The 21,140-nt window shown below is 31.9% G+C and overlaps 3 protein-coding genes across 3 annotated transcripts; all 3 read right to left on the bottom strand.

Moving 5' to 3' along the window:
• Positions 1 to 3,942: 3,942 nt before the first annotated feature.
• On the bottom strand, positions 3,943 to 8,125 carry LOC130800407 (uncharacterized). Its single transcript, XM_057663920.1, has 2 exons — positions 7,849 to 8,125; positions 3,943 to 5,500 (listed from the first exon to the last, which is right to left on the bottom strand). Exon 2 carries the CDS (start codon positions 5,495 to 5,497, stop codon positions 4,490 to 4,492), a length of 1,008 nt encoding a protein of 335 aa, XP_057519903.1. The 5' UTR covers positions 5,498 to 5,500; positions 7,849 to 8,125; the 3' UTR covers positions 3,943 to 4,489.
• Positions 8,126 to 14,639: 6,514 nt separating this feature from the next.
• LOC130799204 (uncharacterized) lies at positions 14,640 to 15,326 on the bottom strand. Its single transcript, XM_057662311.1, has one exon. It carries the CDS (start codon positions 15,324 to 15,326, stop codon positions 14,640 to 14,642), a length of 687 nt encoding a protein of 228 aa, XP_057518294.1.
• Positions 15,327 to 16,425: 1,099 nt separating this feature from the next.
• LOC130800408 (uncharacterized) lies at positions 16,426 to 20,965 on the bottom strand. The gene is made up of 2 exons (XM_057663921.1): positions 20,826 to 20,965; positions 16,426 to 17,678 (listed from the first exon to the last, which is right to left on the bottom strand). Exon 2 carries the CDS (start codon positions 17,593 to 17,595, stop codon positions 16,846 to 16,848), a length of 750 nt encoding a protein of 249 aa, XP_057519904.1. The 5' UTR covers positions 17,596 to 17,678; positions 20,826 to 20,965; the 3' UTR covers positions 16,426 to 16,845.
• Between the last annotated feature and the right edge of the window lie 175 nt (positions 20,966 to 21,140).

The following is a 21,140-nucleotide window of genomic DNA, read 5'->3' on the forward strand; positions in this document are numbered from 1 at the left end:
ACTCGCTTAAAGTAAACTTATTTTTTTGGAATTAAACTTAGCACAGAACACTATATGGTATATATTATTGTTTTGAAATGGTTAGAATTGAAAAAAAAACATGTACTTGAAATTACGTGCGTAGTTGCGTTTTTTAGCCTTTTAAAACTTTTTTGTCACTTACTCGCTTAAGTAGTTCAAACTTGGTTTCTTAGGCATAAAACTTAACACACAACACTATTTGGAATATATTATTGTATTAAAATGTTTATAATTACAAAAATAGACATGTACTTGAAATTACGTGCGAATTTACGTTTTTTAGCCTTTTAAAACTTTTTTTACTTCTAAATTAGTTTAACATAATTATAAAATCCACAAAAGTTATTAAAATATTAATTAATGATGTCAGAAAATCTCGGGACGTTACAATATACCACATTTTAGCAAGTTACTGTAGTTATTAATTATACGTTCACAGCCATGATACTAATACACATATCGTAGTTGTTTAACAATAACATCTTTTATCCATTATAACATCAACTTCTAATAACGACAATATGAGGATGATTTAGAATCATGGAGGGCAATGTCAAAGGTCACCAACAATTTTCAGCTATTCATTTACCATACAACTAGATATGTTAAAAGTATAGAATTTATATCAATTAAGATCACGAACTAATATATGACTAAAGTAATGCATCATGTACATAAATAACAACAGTACTAATGGTACTAATAGAGTAATAATAATAGTGATGATCAACAAAGATGACATTTTATGTATACATAAAAATATGCAAAATGAAAAATAACTGATGAAACACACCTACATCACCACAATTTCCAATATCAATAGCAAAGTAGTCATATCATACATTTTTATAAAGTTGTGATACCAACACAAATTTCACAATATCTAATCTACACCATAACATTTTCATCACAACACTACCTTTAACTAACTATAACACCGTTATCGCAACCATATGACTGTTACATTAACAATCCTAACACTATACTAAAGTACAACAACACAAAGCTAACAAGATAACGCAACACTTGAGATTATGCATCACAATTATTCCTTCGCAATCAAGTGGGATTCAATCACCCTTCGACTTAAGATGCGAAACTTAGAACTAACAACTATAACATAAATGTTTGTATCAAAAACACGTCAAAATTTCAAAACTCTTTTCATCAAATGCTTATTACGATCCAATGATTTAGTAACATCAAATCAAAACTCTTCTTAACACAAGTGCTAATATTATTTAACTCTATTTATCGCATAATAATGATTTTGTATAATAATCTTTTAAGACATAATCCATTATGTAACACCCCGATATTTCTGGATGTTACACATTATCTCGATTCATCTCTCAAATTATACCTATTTGCATATTCATTGTCGTTTCTTCAATGTTTAGATTTTAAAACTCCTTTTGACTTTTATTAGGACCACATTATCTTCAATAACTCTCCAAACTTAATTTATCACGTATCACGTCAATCATTATTAAAACAGTAACCTATGTAAAGTCAGCTTCATTTGGAATCTAATCTAAGTCTTATCATTTCAATACACTGGCAGAATTATTAAATTGGTGATCAATGAGATACTCTAAAATACTCAAAATATTTAACTGTATCTTATGTGCACAAAATTGCTCATTTCACCTCATCATCAAATTATTTTATCCTTATGTCTTGTAACTGCCCAGAAGGCCATGAGAAAAAAAAAATTATAATATCATTGATTCCTTTTTAATTTCAAATATCATTCTATCTAGCTAACGCTTTAAAATCGTCACGATTTTTCTTCACATTATCATCCGATTAAAACATTTATCACTCCATATAAACATTTAATAAGACAAAATTATCAGTCTTAACTCAATAGTGCTCCCTCGAATCAATCTTTAGGCCCTTAACACGCAAATTTGTTTATGATGATTATTCTTTAACTATCCACTTTAATATAAAGTTAGCGATTTATGTATGAATGATATATCATGTCTCAATGAAATACAAAACTCAAAGGACTTGGGAATAATAATTTTCTCCTTTGATACTCAAACTCATGTGTCTTCAAGGAGAAACAAAAAAAATATATTATTTAACCCATGAAAAAGCTCAACTTATCAACAAGAAATTTTTTTTCTTTTTCTGAAAGAAAGCAAGGATAAATATTGTTTAACCTACTAACCAGCTGCTTAAGCAATTTAACACAGGCTTATTTTCAAATATTTGGCATATCACTGAAAACACCCAAATCCATAGCATCCATGTACCTATTTAAAACACATTTAGAATTCAATTCAATTCAGTAAAATGTAGCTTCCAAAAAGTAAATTGAAAAGGGAGGGAAAAGAGGGGAATTACACTACCTGTGAGAGAGGTAAGAGTTAACAAGAGAGGTAGCGTGAGATCGGCCGGAAGAATAAGAAGGGTACCATTGTTGTCTCAAAGAAGATAATTTGGACCACTGATTTCGGACATTTCTCTGAGCTTGTGGCCTCCAAAGTCTTAGCATTGGCATAAACACTTTTGGGGTCTTGGGTGTTTGAGGATGAAGACAAGAATGCAAATGTGTAGGGGTTGGAGTAGGACTGGAATTGGAAGTTGAGTAGGAGGAGGGACATTGTGAAATCATACCCACTGATGAACTATTTGCCTCCATCTCTACCATCACATAGCTCTGGAAAAATAGGACACTAACCAGTTTAGTTGGTTCCCTTCAACATAAGCAAGTCCTCTGATGCACTCATTTTGAATCATTTCGAATTACGATGTGAAAGCTATTACTCCTAAATGATGTAAAATCAGTGCAATAGTTGAATGCATATTAATAATACAAACCAAACATTAAATAACAATATTATTGTAGTTTCTCCTCCTCTACTTATGTTCACCAAAGTTAATCAAACATGATCCTATTCCTAGGTGCAGATGAGATAGGCCAAGCCTAAACTGACACGCAATGATTTACTTTGATTAACAAAATCAACTCGCATGATCAAACTATAAGAAAAAATTCCATCGACAATATGAACTTATGGCATATTTGGCAACTTGAAAGTCATTTTCAAATGATGAATTGACCAAAATACTATGTTTGGCAAATATTGAATTTGAAAATGGGGAATTGGATCTGTTACATAGAATTCCAATGACAGTGTAAAATGGGCTAAGTATTAATATGCCAGGTCCTCGGGCATATGTGTGATGAGGGTAGCCTAGCCCTCAAGAACAGTCAACCGAAGAAGGTTGGCAAGACTAGGAAAAGGTGAGAAGACAAGGAAAAACACTAGAAATACAAGAACATCAAAAAAAAAAAAAAAACGTAATAGATGAGATGTGAGAATGGAGAACATCAATAGTTGAAAATTTAAAATCTCAAATTCATTGCAAAACTTTTAGGATTTTTGTTTTATGAGATAAGAAGCGACACAGAAGCTGGAAATCGGACAGGCGGTTTAATGATGGGGCAGGTGAAGGCGGCAGACGGTAATGGCAGGGTTGTGGTGGCGGCAGTTTTAGGTTCTTGTTTTTTAGGGTTTTATCTTTTACAGCGAAAGAGAGATAATTCTGATTTTCTAAAGGAGGCAAATGTCTCACTTTTTTTTTTGAAATGTAACGCATTTCATTCTACACTGAATTCTGATTTTTTATAGTTTTATCGATTAGATAAAATTAATATGGTCAATTAACCTATTAACCTAAAAAATACTAAATTAAAAATGTTATTACTAACTTAAATACAATGGTTATCAACGAAAAAAATACCCAATTATATCCACCAATCAATAAACCAAAATCAAACAACTAATCATTCACAAGATCACAAATAACCATCAATTATAAAAAAATCATTACCATTGATTATATGATCACTTATTTCGTCTATGTAAAAATATTATAACTCTTTTTAAAATAGGTCCATCGCTCATGGTGCTATTGCCTTCAAATTGATATGATGACATCATCATCGACCTATATAGTATAGAAATAACAAAATACATTCCTTTTATCAAAACCCTAGGACATCAATACATTTAATACATTTACAGAAACAAGATATATTTGTTGGATCAAGAAAATTTTAATAGCATAACAATTTATACTTAAAATTGATTTATTTTTAAACAATAATAAAATCGTACATCACACAGGTACCAATTAGCACTGCATGGGTGGGTACCATCTAGGTGAAATGCTAATATAATCTTTCATAACTTATACATCCACACCATACCTTTGAAAGTACATTTTCCTCTAGAATCCTTTAGTTACCAGTACTATCACAAGGAGGCTTCTATTTAGGTACTGCTTCTTCCAAGTTACAAGCCTATATGGTTCGTCTCAACTCTCAATAGCAAATGACCATCTCGGTGCCAAAATAACGAAGAAAAAACGACTTTCTATCAACCGATGAACGGATTGGAAAAATATTGCACTGAAGCTCCAAAAATTATCACATCAACGCACCAGTTGCTCATACACTGGCTTCTGAAGATCTCGTCTGCTGCTGCAACTCCTCGTCTGCATTTCTTAAAAATTGATCCCAACCACTCCCAGGTCTCATATCTATATAATCGTATGGAACTGCAGTTTTCAAACCTGGCCGCACTGTAAGCTGGCTTTCTACTATTCTGAAATCAACGTCTTGGCCAGCCATTCCATCTCGCTCTAATTCCTCCCAAGTAAACAGTAGTGGCAATGTAGACGCACACCAAGGGTTAAAATCAATTAACTTGATCCTCGTATCTTTTGTAACATAAACATCAAACGTGAAATTTTCAGAAATGAATCTCCCATGAATATTATCCATGAAAAAATCATGGATAAGATCTTTAAGCTCGTTTTTCCTGTCCTGTAGAGTAGGATATAGAGTTGTGACTTCACGTTGAGAAATTCCCACAAGTTGTTGAGCGTAGACAAAGCAACGGAATTCCATCTCTGGTCTAAGGGAGGGGTACCATTTCCGAAGGGCGAGATAGAAATGAGACGGTCTTAACAAACTCTTATCACTACATGAATCATATGCATGGCATAAATCATGGATCACAGAATCAGACGATTTGAGTAAAAGCGCTATGTCGCTGAAAGACGTACATTTAAGGGTTCCTGTGGGGCTAATCCAAGCACTGTCTTTCGGTGAACTCCAGTTTAGCTTAGGAAATACGGCACCACCAAGGGTTTCAATTGATTCCTTGATCTTCAATTCAAGTTCTGGGAAAGAAGGGGGTGGAAGTGGTTGCTCTGATTCATCTTCGGATCCTTCAGACACTTGATAGTCCTCCTCGTCTTCAGGCTTATGAATCCTATTGGGAAATGCATCCTCATTTGAGACAGAAACAGGGAGAAGAAAGGGGCCAGCATCTTCAACTAGATACTGAATAAAAGGTTCTGGAAGTTCATGGATAACCGTCTTTATAGAGACAGCTTTAAACTTTGGATACCATTCTTGAATCTGGCAACAATTTACTTCTTCTTGCTTCATTTTCTGGGACAGAGGAGGTAGAAAACATTCAAGAGATGTAATCACAAAAGGCTGGCAGCCAACTAAGAGAATTAGTGAAAAATCATAAGAGTTAAAACCAAATACAAGTATTTCACCACAACCTATCAAAATGAGAAACAACACAAATAGTAATCAATTTTCTCCTCCAGATTAAGCAACATGCATTTCCCCCAATACCGGAAGAACACCAAAACAATATTAAAAAGGCAATAAAAAAGTTCCTGTAAGTAAGGATGCAGATAGAGTTGTTTTGCTTTTAGAACTTATTTGCAACATAGTTTTACAATCACTGTTCGTACGACATGTTAACATACTTCCTCCGGTCTTAAATGAATGCAACAGTTTCCATGTATAGGTGTTCTCAGTTACTTTCAACACAATCTGAAATTGGTAAGTTTATATTAGTTTATGACAACATTCCCCTCATTAACCTTAAATATTTAAAAAACTTTTTGCTAGAGATGCTCCTAAATCTTGGTCCAACCCTAGTCGAAGACCATCACTTTGAGCCAGTAGAGATAAAATTCAGGACGCATGCATGATCCAAATGTCCTATGTATTCCTAAACCTAGTTTCAAGTCATCAAGTTTGATCCAATTCAGTTCTAATATGTTCCAGCAAGTTAAATTCAGCTTACCTCCAATAAGTTTTACGCATCACCTTCAATCACTTTTTTTAACTACCCAACAAGTTTTAATAAAGTTAACTAAAGCTGATTTCAATTCTAACAAGCTCAGTTCAGTTTTAATAAGTACACTAAAGTTTTGCTCATAAGTTTAATGCCGACATCACCACTATCGAATGATTTCTATTAAGTTTAATGCAATTTAGTTTTACTTTAGACTTCTAATAAATTCTAATCACAACATAACAACATTACAAAACCCAATGCCATTAAGGGACTCCCACCTAAGATGCCACACCTAGAATGCCATTTGCGGGTCGGATGTATGTAACTTTACCCTTGTTAGTGACAAGACTAACACAGAAGTTGTTTTCATTTATCGTTGGTAGCAAATATAATGTACACCTTCACATAAATAAAAGTGCACGTGAATTGATTCATTATACTTTAGTCCATTATAATCTGAAAGCAAATAACTAAAAATCATTGGCTCCATGGAAATAAGAGACATACTTCAAAGAAGTTTGGGAGATCATTCCCTAAACCCTAATCCACCAACTCAAAAAAGTTGTATGTTAAACTCTCATCCACAAATTCACACACCTACTAAAGAATTCACAGGTTACCAATCATCTTAATGCCTATCATAGCCTCAAATTCAGAAAATTACCAATATACTCACAAGTTACATACACTTCACTAGTAAACTAATAATGGATTAGTAGAAACTATTTATACAAGTATCAGTGGCGGATCTAGGATTCAAAGTCCCCTGGGGACCACTAACAAATGGACGAAATTTCTATAGAATTTTAGTTGTAAAATTGACAAAATGTCCTTGTCTCAAAAAGTTTTATGGAAAGTTCATTAAGAGTCTTTATATCTAAGAATCGCTCGTCGTTTCCTCACATCACTAATAAAATATTTCAATGATTCCTCAAAAATCATAAATCAAGATCACAAGGACAGATCATAACTCAAGATCACATTATTATTGTCATTTTGTAAACCAAGATCCAAGAACCAGCTTGAAAATCGAATTGCCTTTATTACTTATGTAAATCACATCTCTGAATCAAAACCAGGACTTAGGCCAATCATCCACAATCACTCCAACCTCTTAACGAAAACAGAACTGAGCATTTGGAAATCATAAATCAAGATAATGGTTTAGAAATTTTTTCTTGATTATAAATGTAAGGAGTGCTTGATTGTGGATGATTATTAATTATTAATTGATTGTGAATGATTTCTGTCTTGATTATGAAGCACTCCAACTTCTCAGATTATCAAGCACTCCTTACATTTATTAACTTAAGCATATGATCTTCCACTCAAAAAAAAAAAGCATATGATCTTTTTCCATTAAGAAACAACAACAGTACAACAATGGTTTAGAAATTCTTAATTAGTAATGCTTAATTTCATTATTCTCAATAAACTCCAAATTATCTTCTGGATATGGCTCGAAGCACATATATCTAAAATCAAGAAATATTCAATAATTCAACTATTCAAGATAAACAAATACATTAACAAACACATTAACAATAACAAAGATACAATCACTCAAAAAACATAAACAAAAAAAAATCAAGAAACAACATTCTAATAAAATTCAAGAATCAAAATTAAGAATAAAGATTCGAACAACAAGATTAAGAATTTAAGATTATGATTAAGATTACGATTAACAGTGAAATACCTAAAAAAATCAAAAATTTGATTTTTAGGGTTTTTGTAAAGAGGAGTAGAAGAGGAGTAGAGGACAGTCGACCCTCGACTTTCGACTAAGGAAGTGAGGCGTAAGCAGGAGCGAGCATGAGCAGCGCCAGACAGCAGCGTCTGAACCACCGGCGGCAGGCAGTGACGGTGAGGGTGGCAGGCGGCAGGGGCCGAATGACAGCTGTAGAGTAGAATTTTTTTAGCGGCAGGGGAGTAATGTAGTGTTTTGAAGTTCATTGCTATTTTGAAAATCGTGTTTTGACTCCCTAGAATTCGAAGAAAATAATTTTCTTTTAATTTTTTTTTAAAATTCGCCCGGGGCAAGTGCCCGAGAAGGCCCATATGTAGATCCGCCCCCGATAAGTATGCACAAATCAATTCATCAAAATCCATAATCGAATTTATACCAAAAGAGCAATGTCAAATTCAATGCAATACCATTTTAAAAAACAAATTATCAAAAAATATATACTTAAAAATAAAAAAAATGTAAATTAAACATGAGCATCAACATCAATTTAACAAGTTTGCTGAGAATTAGATTTTCAAATTTAGGCAGAAATTGTGACGACAATTACAAACCGAAACAAACAATTAAATTTTCCACCACTCCTAGCTTTCACCCTAATTTATCTTAACAATTTCAAAATAAAATTAGGGGTCAATTGAAAACCTAAATCAAAAAATTCAAATAGATACAATAGAAATACAAGTTGAGATTGTAAAATTAAAAATAATCGAAACATGAAATTAAGAATTAGCATTGGAGAATTTACCCGAGAAAGGAAGGTGGGAGAAGGGTATAGCAAAGCCAAAGACGACTGTCGTTGAACGGCTTTTGAAAAGTACAATTTGGGTCTCTTCTGGTTGTTGCTTCACATTTCACCCTCCACATGGTTTTTTTCGGGGGCAAATTAGTGAAAAGGGAAAATTAAACTAGGGAATAAAAAACAAATGATATATAGATAATAAAATGAGCTTGTGCCTACATAGTGGTTACGTTAATTAAAATAAAATTAATATTATCTTCTAAAATAATTAAAAGTAATTGATTGATTTTAGCTTTATCAACAATATGCTTACGTTGATTTAAAGGAAATTAATTTATTTTTTATAATCAAATTGAAATTAAATTGATCAACATTTAATATTTTGTCTACATTGTGCTAAACTTAATTAAACAAAATTCAGTTAGTCTCTTGAGAGACGTATCTCAAGCTCAACTCATTAAAAATTAATGTATGTTTATGGTATTCTTAATGTCTACTTACATCATTCTTAATGCTTACTTATCATATCCTTAATGCCTACTTTTAATATATTAAATGTCTAATTACATCATTTTTACTGTCTACTTATAAAATTTTTAAAATGTACAATGGGCCGGTCCAATTAGAGATGATCTCTCAAAGAGATCGTCTCTCACAAGAATTTGTGAACAAAATTTATATATCGAATATTAAAAAGCTTTTTATGTGTCTTCGAATTGCATTTTTTATTAACAATTATGGTCGTCACTAATCCTAGGCAAAGTAGGCATTTATCTAGTGTTTGAAGCTAGAAAGGACCCATTACCTGAACTCACGATATTGTCACATAAAATATAAAATACTATTTATAAAATTATAACTTTACTTTAACCCAATACCTCAACCGCAATATCTCAATTTCGTAACTTAGATTGTGTTCTTGATCTTAGATCTATGAGATTCCATTTAAACAACTCTCTTACTCTTCTTTATAAACTTTTTTAAACAAAAGCAAACATAAATAGAGCCATAAATAAAGATTGAAATTAGAAACCACTATCCAATTCTACTAGCAAATAGAGAGCAAGTGAAGCAACCACTTTGCCTAATTGCCATCTAACTTTGGTTGGAAATTCTATTTGCTTATCTGATTTTAAGGATTTAAGGACAATGGTATTACTAAACAATAAATCTATGCTAATTAATAATAAAATATAGTATACTTAGTACTTGTAGTAGCGATTAGTCGTTTTTATTCTAAGTAAGGTTAGAAAATCTCTATAAGCAAGGGGCGGGATAATTAATCATTTATGAAGGATTGAAATCAAACTCATATCACAAGGGTGAAAGAAAAAACCTTAGTTATATGATTCCCGAGTTATGAGTCCTTAATCACATCTTTTATTACACTAGAACTAATCTTAAGACTTACAATTATTAATATCCTTAATCGGACACCAAGCAAATTGTCATTAATAAAGTTAAAACTTCCCATCCAATGTGATCACATAACTTGCAATCTAGTTCATAGCTAAAGGAGGTTAACTTGGATTGGGAGACTAATCAATTATAAGAGAGAAGAAGTTGAATATGATTAAGTGTGATTAGGTGTTAGCTTGTCAAACCTCATTATAAGTGATCAAGAGCTCATAAGTGTAAGAGTAGTGCTCCTCTAAGGAAAAGAGATCTTTCCCTAATCTTGGTTAACAAAAACTCTTAGCATACTTTACATGTTAAAACTGTTACTCTTTCTGTCTCACTAAATTTATTTTATTTATTAAAAGAATTTGTTTTAGATAAATTACAGTAATTTAATAATTTAATAATTTCTTTTCATTTTATCCACAAATTTCAAAACTTTTTTCATTTATTCTTTTACCTGCTCATTTTTTGTCTTTTTCTCCCACTTACTCCCACTAATTAAAAAAACAACGGAATATAAACATAGTTTCTTAAAAAGATGAGTAAGTTAAAGAGGGGAAAGGAATAAGGAGGATCAAGTGAGATGGATTGTCATGTATAAGGTAGGTAATGACTAGACAACTAACCCTAAACTTACATGCAATCTTTGTGTACACTACTAAACTACTCCGATAACTATTGGAAAATAGGAGTACTTTGCTTCTTGCTTCTCATCTTCTCCCTTTCTCTACCATTACATCTACTCCTACTTTTTCTTTGTTTTCTTTTTCTCATGTTTTATCCATCTTATACAACTTTAAGGATTTGACTCAATTATCTTTTATGCTAAGTTTGTATTATTACCTCAACAAGCATCTTCAATGAACTCATAACACCTATACTTATTCATTCACCAAGTATATATCTAATGCATTAAGTAATCCATGACCGTTATATCGAGTTTAAATCCTCTTTATTAAACTATGTAACTTCCCTTACATTATTAAGCGAGAATTTGATACAAAGTAAAGTAACTAAAAACTTAAATTGAATACTACCTGCTATCCCACCTAAGTGTAAGGTCCTTAGTACGTGGTGTAGTAGATGTTAGAAACTTTAGATGTAAAGGATCTAAACTCTTTACATTAATAAGGACATTTACATATTACTATGTAAAATTAATTAAATAACATAAAACACATTTCTTATTGTATCACACTCACAAGTAGCTAAAAATATCATTAATTGCAATTCATAGTCATTTTCACATGATCAACAAGTACAAGGACAACATAGATTAAATCAAAAACAAAAAGTATAACACTAAGGCATCCTTGGAATATTTTTTTGTAGTTGAAACATGAAAAATAAATGAACCAGAATGACAAAAATATATCAGAAATCTGTATAATCATGAATATAAGTCATTAAAACTTTTGATACTATATGAATTTTTACCAATCGATTGGAGATTAAACCCAATAATGGCACCAATATGGCTTAATGAATTCAACAAGAGTAGTTGTAGACTATAGTAGTCTCATCTTGATTAGGTGCAAGAGGAAAATTGAGATCAAACATGTTTTGAGTGTCAAAACTTGATAATCTTTCGAACACTTCAACAGTTATACTAGACAATCTCAATCTTTCAGGATTAATATTAATTTTAGATATTACTAGTAAATGTGATCTCTTGGGCCCTTCAAGTGCTTGCCCTGATGGAAAAACTCTAAAAGAAATTAGACACTCATGTCTTTGTATTACTTTCTTAGATGATGATAAGCCGATCTTCAATTCAGGAACAATTTTACTAGCTGATCTCAATCTTTCGAAATTAAGATCAGTTTTAGATGTTACTAGTAATGGAAGTTTTTTTTGATCATCTTGTATCATATGAGTATGATTATTCACACTAATCAACTTCTTATGACTAGCTTTATGGCCTCCTAGAGCTTGATAAGAATGAAATACCTTGTTACATGTAATTGCACTCAAATTTTCTCTTTTTATTGGAATTTATTTTGCAGATATTATTGACTAATTCAAAATAATTTGATCTTGATCATAATTCTTTTGATTATATGAAAAAATCTTGTATATGTAAAATATTAGTCATAAATAATTCAGCCATGAAGTAATTTGGGGGATCAAATTAACGTTAATCTGGGAGAAATTAATAAGGTTAGAAGGAGATCTGGTAGCATTTATCTGAGAGAATTGAATAAGCATTGAACATGCTTTAGGAGTATTAGTGTATAGGGAGGTTATGTGCGATTGGAAGACACTTGTCCATTGTTGATGATCATTACAAATTAGTAGGATATGTGTTAATAGAAGAAGTAAAGAGCACTATATAAAATAAAGGAAGAATAACTTAAGTAAAGGAGAACTTGACACGTCAAGGACAATAACAATGACATGCAAGAGAATTTTAGGGATTGATGAAATAACAGAAGGAATGTTTTACATGCACAATGGATTATAAATACACACCAAGGAGCACATGAATGAGGTAACTAAATTCTACTATAGAGAGAGATACAAAGAATTCTAAGTAATTTATTGCTAAAGAGTTATTACAACTGAATTTTAAGGACCCGTATTGATTTTCAGAAGAATATTGATAGCACAATCATAAATCTAAGAGAGTAATTACAATTGTGCTAATTAATCTTCAAAAGAACATTTGTCAGACATTAATCACCAAGACCTCACGTCTAAATAAGTTCTAAGTAGCATTCCACCGTGTAGCCACAGTGCTTCTGGAATGACTTATTAAGCAATTTGTCTTAGACGGATACTGACTTGGGCGTCAGAGTGGGTCCCAAAAAACATTCTAAGTCTTGTTAACCCGTCGGAGTGGGTCCCCGAAAAAAAATTCTGGGCCCTTCTAATTCCGTGTTGCATTTTACAGGCACAACCATCTTCTCAGAGGTGATCTTACTGCATAGTATGGTTAGATAGCTAAGACAAACTTCCATCAGTATTTAACTAGATAGATTCCCGTGCTAAGCACGGTTTATGAATTATTTAAATAAAAAGTTACTAATTTTATATAAGTAACTAAGTTATTAAATGACTCTTGAATCCTAAAGAAATTATAAATTGATTTGTTTTAAAAAGCTGTAAAAGTATTACTATTAAATTGAGATATATATTACTAATATATATAAAACATAATCATAAGATCATGCACTAAACAATGTAGATTATAAGTAATTACATAAAAATAATGGAAAATTTCAACACATAAAAAAATAATATAAATAATAATTTAAATGTTTAATGTATTTGTAAAACCTTAAAATAAGTTTTCGGCCTAAAGAACATACTCCCTCCAATCCTTAAAGAAGTTCCCACCATTTGCCATTTTAGGTGTTTCATTAGTTGTTCCCATAAAGAATCTTTTTGTATATGTCACAAATTTTGAACAAAAATAATTTTATTCAGTCTAATTTAATGTTTCAATAATACTATAGTCCCCACATATTTTCCATTAACTTCACATTAACACTTTTATATTTTTTATGGTCCCTATATATTTTTCACTAACTTTATAAAAATATTTTTATTAGTTATGATTCCCATATTTTTTCCACTAACTTTTATTTAATGTTTTTTAATGTTTATGATCTTCACTTTTCCTCCATTAAATTTATTATTTAATAAAATATTATGTCTATTAATATTTAAAAGATTCTATTTTTCTTAATTCCCGTGAACATTCCTTGTGTGAACTTCATTAAGAAACGAAGGGAGTATTATTTTACTATAATAATCAACTTATGCCCTAATTTATTTATTTATTTATGTGTTATAACTTTGTCAAACATAGGTGATAGAATTATCATATGAAATTTATTTCACCAACATCTTTTTCTTATTATTTACTTAAATAACTAATGTATAATCTATTTAATTTGTGTAGTTTTTTAAATATAGCCTTGTAAGTAGTGTATATGATTATCTATAAAAAAACTATTTCATAATTATTTCTTTTCTTAATTTATTACAAAAATATTTTAGTGAAAATAAATTTTTTACATAAATAATAAATATGTTATCCGATAATTACCCATTGTAATCAAAAGATACTACATATCTTAATTGATTGTATATGGTAAAAATTAGTAAATAAGAGATAGTTTTAAAATCTTTTTTACTAATCTATTAAACAAATCTAATCAGAAAGATACTACATGATATGCTAACAAAAATATTTGCCTGATAATAAGAACATGAAAAGAACGGAAAAATTTTAATTGTGAAGTCGACATGTGTCCTAATCGTTTCTTCATTAGTATATTGTATAGACTCTTGATTAATCATAAATCAGAAAATTAAGTTCTTAATTAATTATCTTACAAAACCAAACAGGAACAAATCCCATCTTCTAATACTTCAAATCCATCCATTTTGACATACCCAGAAGCTGTAATTTCACCAATTTTTCCCTTACAATCAGTAAATTCCTTTTTATCATTATTTAATAATAACCCATTTTCTAAATCTTCAAATTCATCCACTTTGACATACCCATTTTTTCTCTTACAATCAGTAAATAGTCTTTTTTCATCATTTAAAAATAACCCATTTTCTGAATCTATAATTTCATCCATTTTTACATACCCAGAAGCTGTAATTTGACCATTTTTTCTCTTACACTTAGTAAATTGCTTTTTTTTTCATCATTTAATGATAACCCATTTTCTGAATCTTCAAATTCATTCATTTTGAAATACCCAGAAGCTGTAATTTGACCAATTTTTCTCTTACTATCAGTAAATTGTGTTTTTTCATCATTTAGTAAAAACCCATTACCAGAAACTTTGATTTCTTTGATTTTTGCACCAGAAACAGAGTCATTCCCCTGAATTTTCCTTTTCCTTATTTTCTTGTAGTTTTTACCCATTAAAAATGAATCATTCTCAATAAATTCAGAATCATTAACAAAAGAAGAAGAAATTTCATTTCCCCAAGATCCCACATCTTGAGAAAGCATGATCAAACACATTGCAACAACTTCTTTCTGTTCTTCCTCAACTACTTCAGAAACAGAGGAGTATGAGTATGAATCTTCATTATTTCTAACAAAACTGGATTTTTTGCACTGATTTTGATCCATTTTACTCAATTTTGGGTTTTCAGTTTCAGTTAATGACGAATCCAAAGATGTCTTCTTTAGATTTTCTTTAAGTTCATACCCTGGTTTAGGCAAATGGGACCTTATATGACCTCCAAGTGATCTTCCACAAGGGAATCTTTTGTTGCAAAACTTGCAAACATGCTTGAAAGCTTTCACTTCCATTGATGAAGAACTTGGAATTGTGTTTTGCAAAAAGGAGATTATTGGAGGATTGATAGTAGATTAAAGATTGTTAGAAGAAACAGGGGAAATGATGAAAGAAGTGAAATATACTCCTATTGTTTTTAAAATAAAGTTGAGGGTTTGTACTTTGGAAAAGGTGAAAGTAGGAGTGGGAAGTTGCTGTTTTTGAGCAAGGTTAAGTACAGAGTAATTATCAACTACCTATTAAAAAAAAGCTTTTTTTTATTAGTAAAAATTTATAGTGCAGTCTAGACGTGTTTATTCGAGTTATGGGTCGACTTTAAATCAAATATTTAGGTTCATTTTAAAATTGAGTTTTGTGTCTTTATTAATTTTTACATAATTATTATAAATTCATTTTTATGTCGAGTTAAATAGGGTTTGTTTATAAGGTTGGGTGAATATCGGGTCATCAAGTCTGTTTTGAACACTTCTACTCCCGTCTTTAAAGATTTTCCCATATTAGAAAAAAAAATTTAAGAAAAAATATCCTTAATAATCTCACCTATTGCACATTTAATGTGAATAATACTCCTCTTTAGTGGTAGGTTAAAATGCGTCAAAAAGAAATATAGAAAACATCAATAGTATAAGTTATACACAACATTTAGGCAATAAGTGGATTATTCAGAACAATTTTTTAAAAAATTTAAATGTGATTTTTTGTGAATATGTATGAATTTGAAATTTAAAGTATTTATATACAATTTTGTTACATCCATCTCAATTTAAAGAATTTTAATTTACAACTTTTATAATTTTTAGGTTTAAAATATATTTGAAATGAACAAACGAATGAAGTATTTGTTCTCTCTAAATATTAATGTTTCTCTCACTAATTAGCTTGTGGGAAGTTGAAATTTAAGGAAAAAATCTAAAGTTATTAAGAGAGAAAAAAAGAAATAGGATTTTACAAGGTATTTGAATTATGTGAAGCAAGATGAAAATTATGGTAACATCTAAAAATTGATATTCACAATATAATGTCTATTTTTAGGATAAGTAAAATAAACAGTATTATGTGAAGAAAATAAAAATATACTAGATCATAACACAAAACACAATAATGTAAATAAACGCATTAATCTAAACAATAATGGCCAATTACACAAAGCAAGACAATTGATGTGGAAAAATGTCTTTCAAAGCTACTCTACAATTTGTAGTTTTTTTGGGTAGACTTTGAGCTTTTTAACAATTTTTACCAAACATTGAGCTTTTTAACAATTTTTACCAAACATTTCCTTAACAGTTGACTTATCAGTCAAAACTTTCAACTGACCAACTCAGTCAATAGCTTCAACTAACATTTAGTATCATAAAAACCCTATACCTTTATTTTACCTTATCCAATACTAATCTACAATTAAGAAAATCAATGTCAATAATTCTCTACATATATTATCATATATAACATGCACTATATTTCATGCTTCTACTACAACTACATCTTTCTCCACTTGAAGACCATACACATAACACAAGTACAAGACAAGGATTATGATTCACTATGTTTGATGCTGAAGATCATATGGGGTTCAAAACAATATGGCTTACAACAAGCACACTCTATTGCATGAATTAACTTTCTTCTTGGGCCAACAGCATGAGCACCCATTTCCTTAAGCTTCTTCATAGACATGTTTACCAACTCAAATTTATTCACATTTTTTGTACGAAAAATCCCCTCAAATCGCCCCAGTCCAAGAGAGAATAGCCACTTACCCAATCCACCAGCACTTACTATGGTTTTCTCGAGATTTAACGCCCGCATCTTATAAGTGAGATTGAGAGTTACGGTAGAAGATGACAAGTTATGATATGAAGGCCTCAGAAGGTTCTGAGATTCTTTATGGAATTTCAGAAATTTGGTTTTCCTAAGCAAGGGTTTGGAAGTACCTGCCAGATCTTCTGCAGCCATTCTTTTTGAAGTTGACTTCCTTGGCTCTGGAGTTGTATCATCTGCACGGGAAGGACAAGCATCGGGACTAGATCGAGTATATGATTTTGGAGAGCAATGCGTCGACACATTGTTTATATTCTCACTAAAATGAGCCTTTGAGGTTGTCTCCTGCAGAACCTCATGAGTATTAATCGTATGGATAGACATATCTTTATCCACCTGACCTTCAAGATCAGGCACTATAGACTGCTCAGTACAGGAAAGACGAGGAATCAAAATGTTAACTCTCTGCTTCTTGACTATAACCCATGTATCACGTGAAGGCGAATCTGAATCAACTGTCATTTTGGAAGAGCTTTTCCAATAACATTAATGTCGATTTTCACATCTAAGGCTGCAAAGCGATTCTTCTTTGATTTTACTGTTTCCTATAAAGTAGCCAGATAGTTTTACATAATCAGACTATTATATGATAATATCTAAAGAGAACTGTAACATAGTTACGCCAAAAAAATCGTAATCAAGGGATATCTTAAAACTTGAAAAAAAAAAGAGTTTGGCTGGACAATGAGCAGCAAACAGCCAAGCCAAAGAACAATTTATGGATGGATAAAGCATGTTAATCTACTGGCCCATTGTAACACTCATAATAGTTTTGCCTAAATCTAAAAATAAAATCTAGAGGTAGCTAGAGGCAACAAGCTTCAGCTAGAGCATGTAGTAGTGCCAGCCAATGGTAGAAAGACCTCAGGAAAAAAATACTCCTCAAGCAAAAAAACATTGTTTAGAATATGAAAAGGCGGACTAATTCTAAATCAAATACAAAATTCAAAATGGGCCAATTACAAACACAAAGTCCAATGCCATAGTTCAACTATAGTTAGATTTACAACCACTTTGTTCATCTTCTATGTTTTAGCCTTTCACTACCCACTATATTTACCATTCACAATCATTTTCTCTTCTTTTATTTGGTAATCATGTATTTGTCATAATGAACAGAGCAAAAACTTATGAAACCAAGAGGTACCTCATTACACCCATCACCCATGAAGTCTAAGCTAGCAGCAAAATCAAGTCCAGACTTAATAAAATTAGACCTAACCAAGTACCAACTAAACTACACCTGTAACAGCTGAAAATTTCAAGTGCTTATCTTAATTTAACTAATGCAGAAGTCAAATACAAATTGCAAACTATTACTTCGATAAAATAGACAAATCACCTAACACTATATTATCAGTAAAGAACTACTAAGAACATTACTAGGCACTAGCAGAGAGAAATAATTCAAAAGAATTTAGTTTAATAGAGTTAAACATTTAAAAATAAATAAGTTTCCGCGGAAATTTCAGCAAAATTTCCTTTGTCAAACAAACATCTCTAAAATTTAAAGACTTAAAAGTCAACTAGAAATTTCAAACAAAAAGCTTCCACAACTATCCAACAACACAAGCGTCGGTATCCAAAGCCGTTCGATGCCACACACATGTGGAAATATCCATCTACCAAGTGAATTTAAAAAAAGCTTTATTTTCATCCTAAAGTCAACCTATACCGCTAAGATTACAATCACTTTGTAATGCTATTCTCATAATTATACTTAAAATACCAATTTCATAATCTATTCATCAAAAAACCATAATTACAATACTTAAACTAATTCCCACATCCAAATTCGACCCGAAATAGTAATCATGCCTGTAAACTCAAAAACAAACAAGCCAGCTGCCCCAAATGCCCAAATGTTGACCAGCGGCAATTACGTGACGCCTCCAATGCTCCACTCTCCCTCCTTAAAGATCCACTTATTTCTATCCCGTATATACTTTTAGGGAGACCACATAATTTACATTGTTAGAGCAAGAGCCAACTCCCATAATATTGGAGGTGACTTTTATCACCTAGTAGCATACTCAATGGTATGCACACTTGAGAGTGATGATGTGTATGCAATGGGGTATGGGAGGATAAGCTTTGGACCATTGATGAAGTGATCATTGGAGATGACTTGGTGTGCCTTGAACAAGGCAAGGGAGTACTCACGAAAGGGTTGGAGTTGTGCCTAGAATGAGGCAAGGCTCAAGGAAGACATTGCTCAAACAAGGCAGCAGCACAAGCAAATGGTAACTCACTGTGGCAACCACTCGTTCGAGTAGTCAAGGAGCTTGTTCGAGCGGCTGGGCAGCAGTCCCATTTGCAGTTTTATGTTCTTTGCGACGTATACTTGGGCATCAAGGTTATTTGTCCTAGGGTTTACCTAATATATTGTGAGCTATATAAAGGCGCAAATAGGTTTCGAAAATCAGTAGAGAGACTAATACAATAGAGGCAACCAGGATTATCACCATTATAGTTTCTTCTTCCTTGTATTAGTGTGTTTGTGAGAGATCACCATTGAAGGTGAGGTCTTTTACCTTGAGAGAGTGTTCTCAAGGCTTGCGTGAGTTTAGTCATTGATGTATGTTGATTCATTAATGAAAGAAAACTTGATTTGGGGGGAGGTATCCTTAGATACCTCATTAATCTTTGTTGTTTGTTCTATATAGTTGTTGCTCTGTTTTTGTGTCTTTCTAACCCATTTGTTCTTCATCAAACCCTCAAAACCCTTGCATTTCATACCCATTTCAAAACAGGAACTTCCCACAACTATACTAATAGTTAACTAGAATTATCAAATCCTCAATTAATCAAGAACTAACCAAAGTACCCCGTACTTTGATTCATAGCAATCAACGAACATACAACAAGAATTATCACCATTACACTAAGATCTACAATCATTTCTCATGAACTCCACATGTAACAACACAATTTAACAATTCATATTCAAAACCTAATTTCAAGAATGTCTCTAAAATCAAAAGAAAACCAAGTCAAGATCACATTTCCCGTACTTCTAAGTTAGGTAAAAAGAAATTTAATTATAAGACGTGTACCTCAAACTATTCGATCTTTAAATTTAGCAGCAATGGATAGTTTCATTTGCATCTTCAACTAAATCATCTATTCATCTTCAATGTGAGTACAAAGCAAACTAAATTTGTTGGAAATACTTCACATGTGAGACAAGATCTCATATTGATAAAATAGTGGGTTGTTGACTTGCATATATATAATGGTCAAGCTAACCTTCCTAATACCATATTATTTTAGAAACAATGGACCTCACCAAGTGTATGTGCAAGTCAACGCTCTTGACCCGTAGATTTGTGGGCCCAAACCCACTGGTGTCCCGTGTCTACTGGGCCACGGTGAGATTATGCTACAAATTATCACGGCCAAAGGTGGTTCTTGATATGATGCGGCTCACATGTGAGGGGGAGTGTTAGAAATACTTAACATAGATAAGTAGGTTGTCGACTTACATGTATATTGGTTGAGCTTTTCTACTGCCATATGTTTTTAAGAAACAATGAACTTATGTGCAAGTCAAACGCTCTTGACCGTGGGTTTGAATCTGAGCCCACACGGCTAAGCCACGGTAAGATTACGTGACACGGGGCTAATAAAATCAACATGTATTAAACCAAAATAATTGAGGTATCACAAGGAGGAAAGTAATTGAATGTTACCCATTTAAATGGTGGCGGCCAAGGTGGTGGTTGGCTCACTCAGGGCGGCTGCTGCGTGAAGAAGACTAACTGCAATACGGAGACACGGTGGCGCACGGCTATCCTCTGGCGTTCGTGGCTGGACCGGAGCTGAATCTGGCGTTAGGAGGGGGCTGTCTCAGGCGGTGCGTGGGATGATTTGGTTTTCTCTCTCTTCTTTCATTCTCTTCCTCTCTTTTGCGTTTCCCCTTCTCAATCTTTTAGGTTAGGGAATTTTTTTTTCTTTTTATGTTTTTATTTATTATTATTATTTTGTTTTTAATAATTATGATTTGT

The sequence above is a fragment of the Amaranthus tricolor genome, chromosome 14, assembly GCF_026212465.1.
Source record: "Amaranthus tricolor cultivar Red isolate AtriRed21 chromosome 14, ASM2621246v1, whole genome shotgun sequence".
In the NCBI taxonomy this organism is placed as follows: domain Eukaryota; kingdom Viridiplantae; phylum Streptophyta; class Magnoliopsida; order Caryophyllales; family Amaranthaceae; genus Amaranthus; species Amaranthus tricolor.

Bases quoted from the DNA above. Each gene is read 5' to 3' on its own strand.
- LOC130800407 (XM_057663920.1), bottom strand. From the start codon at position 5,497: ATGAAGCAAGAAGAAGTAAATTGTTGCCAGATTCAAGAATGGTATCCA.
- LOC130799204 (XM_057662311.1), bottom strand. From the start codon at position 15,326: ATGGAAGTGAAAGCTTTCAAGCATGTTTGCAAGTTTTGCAACAAAAGA.
- LOC130800408 (XM_057663921.1), bottom strand. From the start codon at position 17,595: ATGACAGTTGATTCAGATTCGCCTTCACGTGATACATGGGTTATAGTC.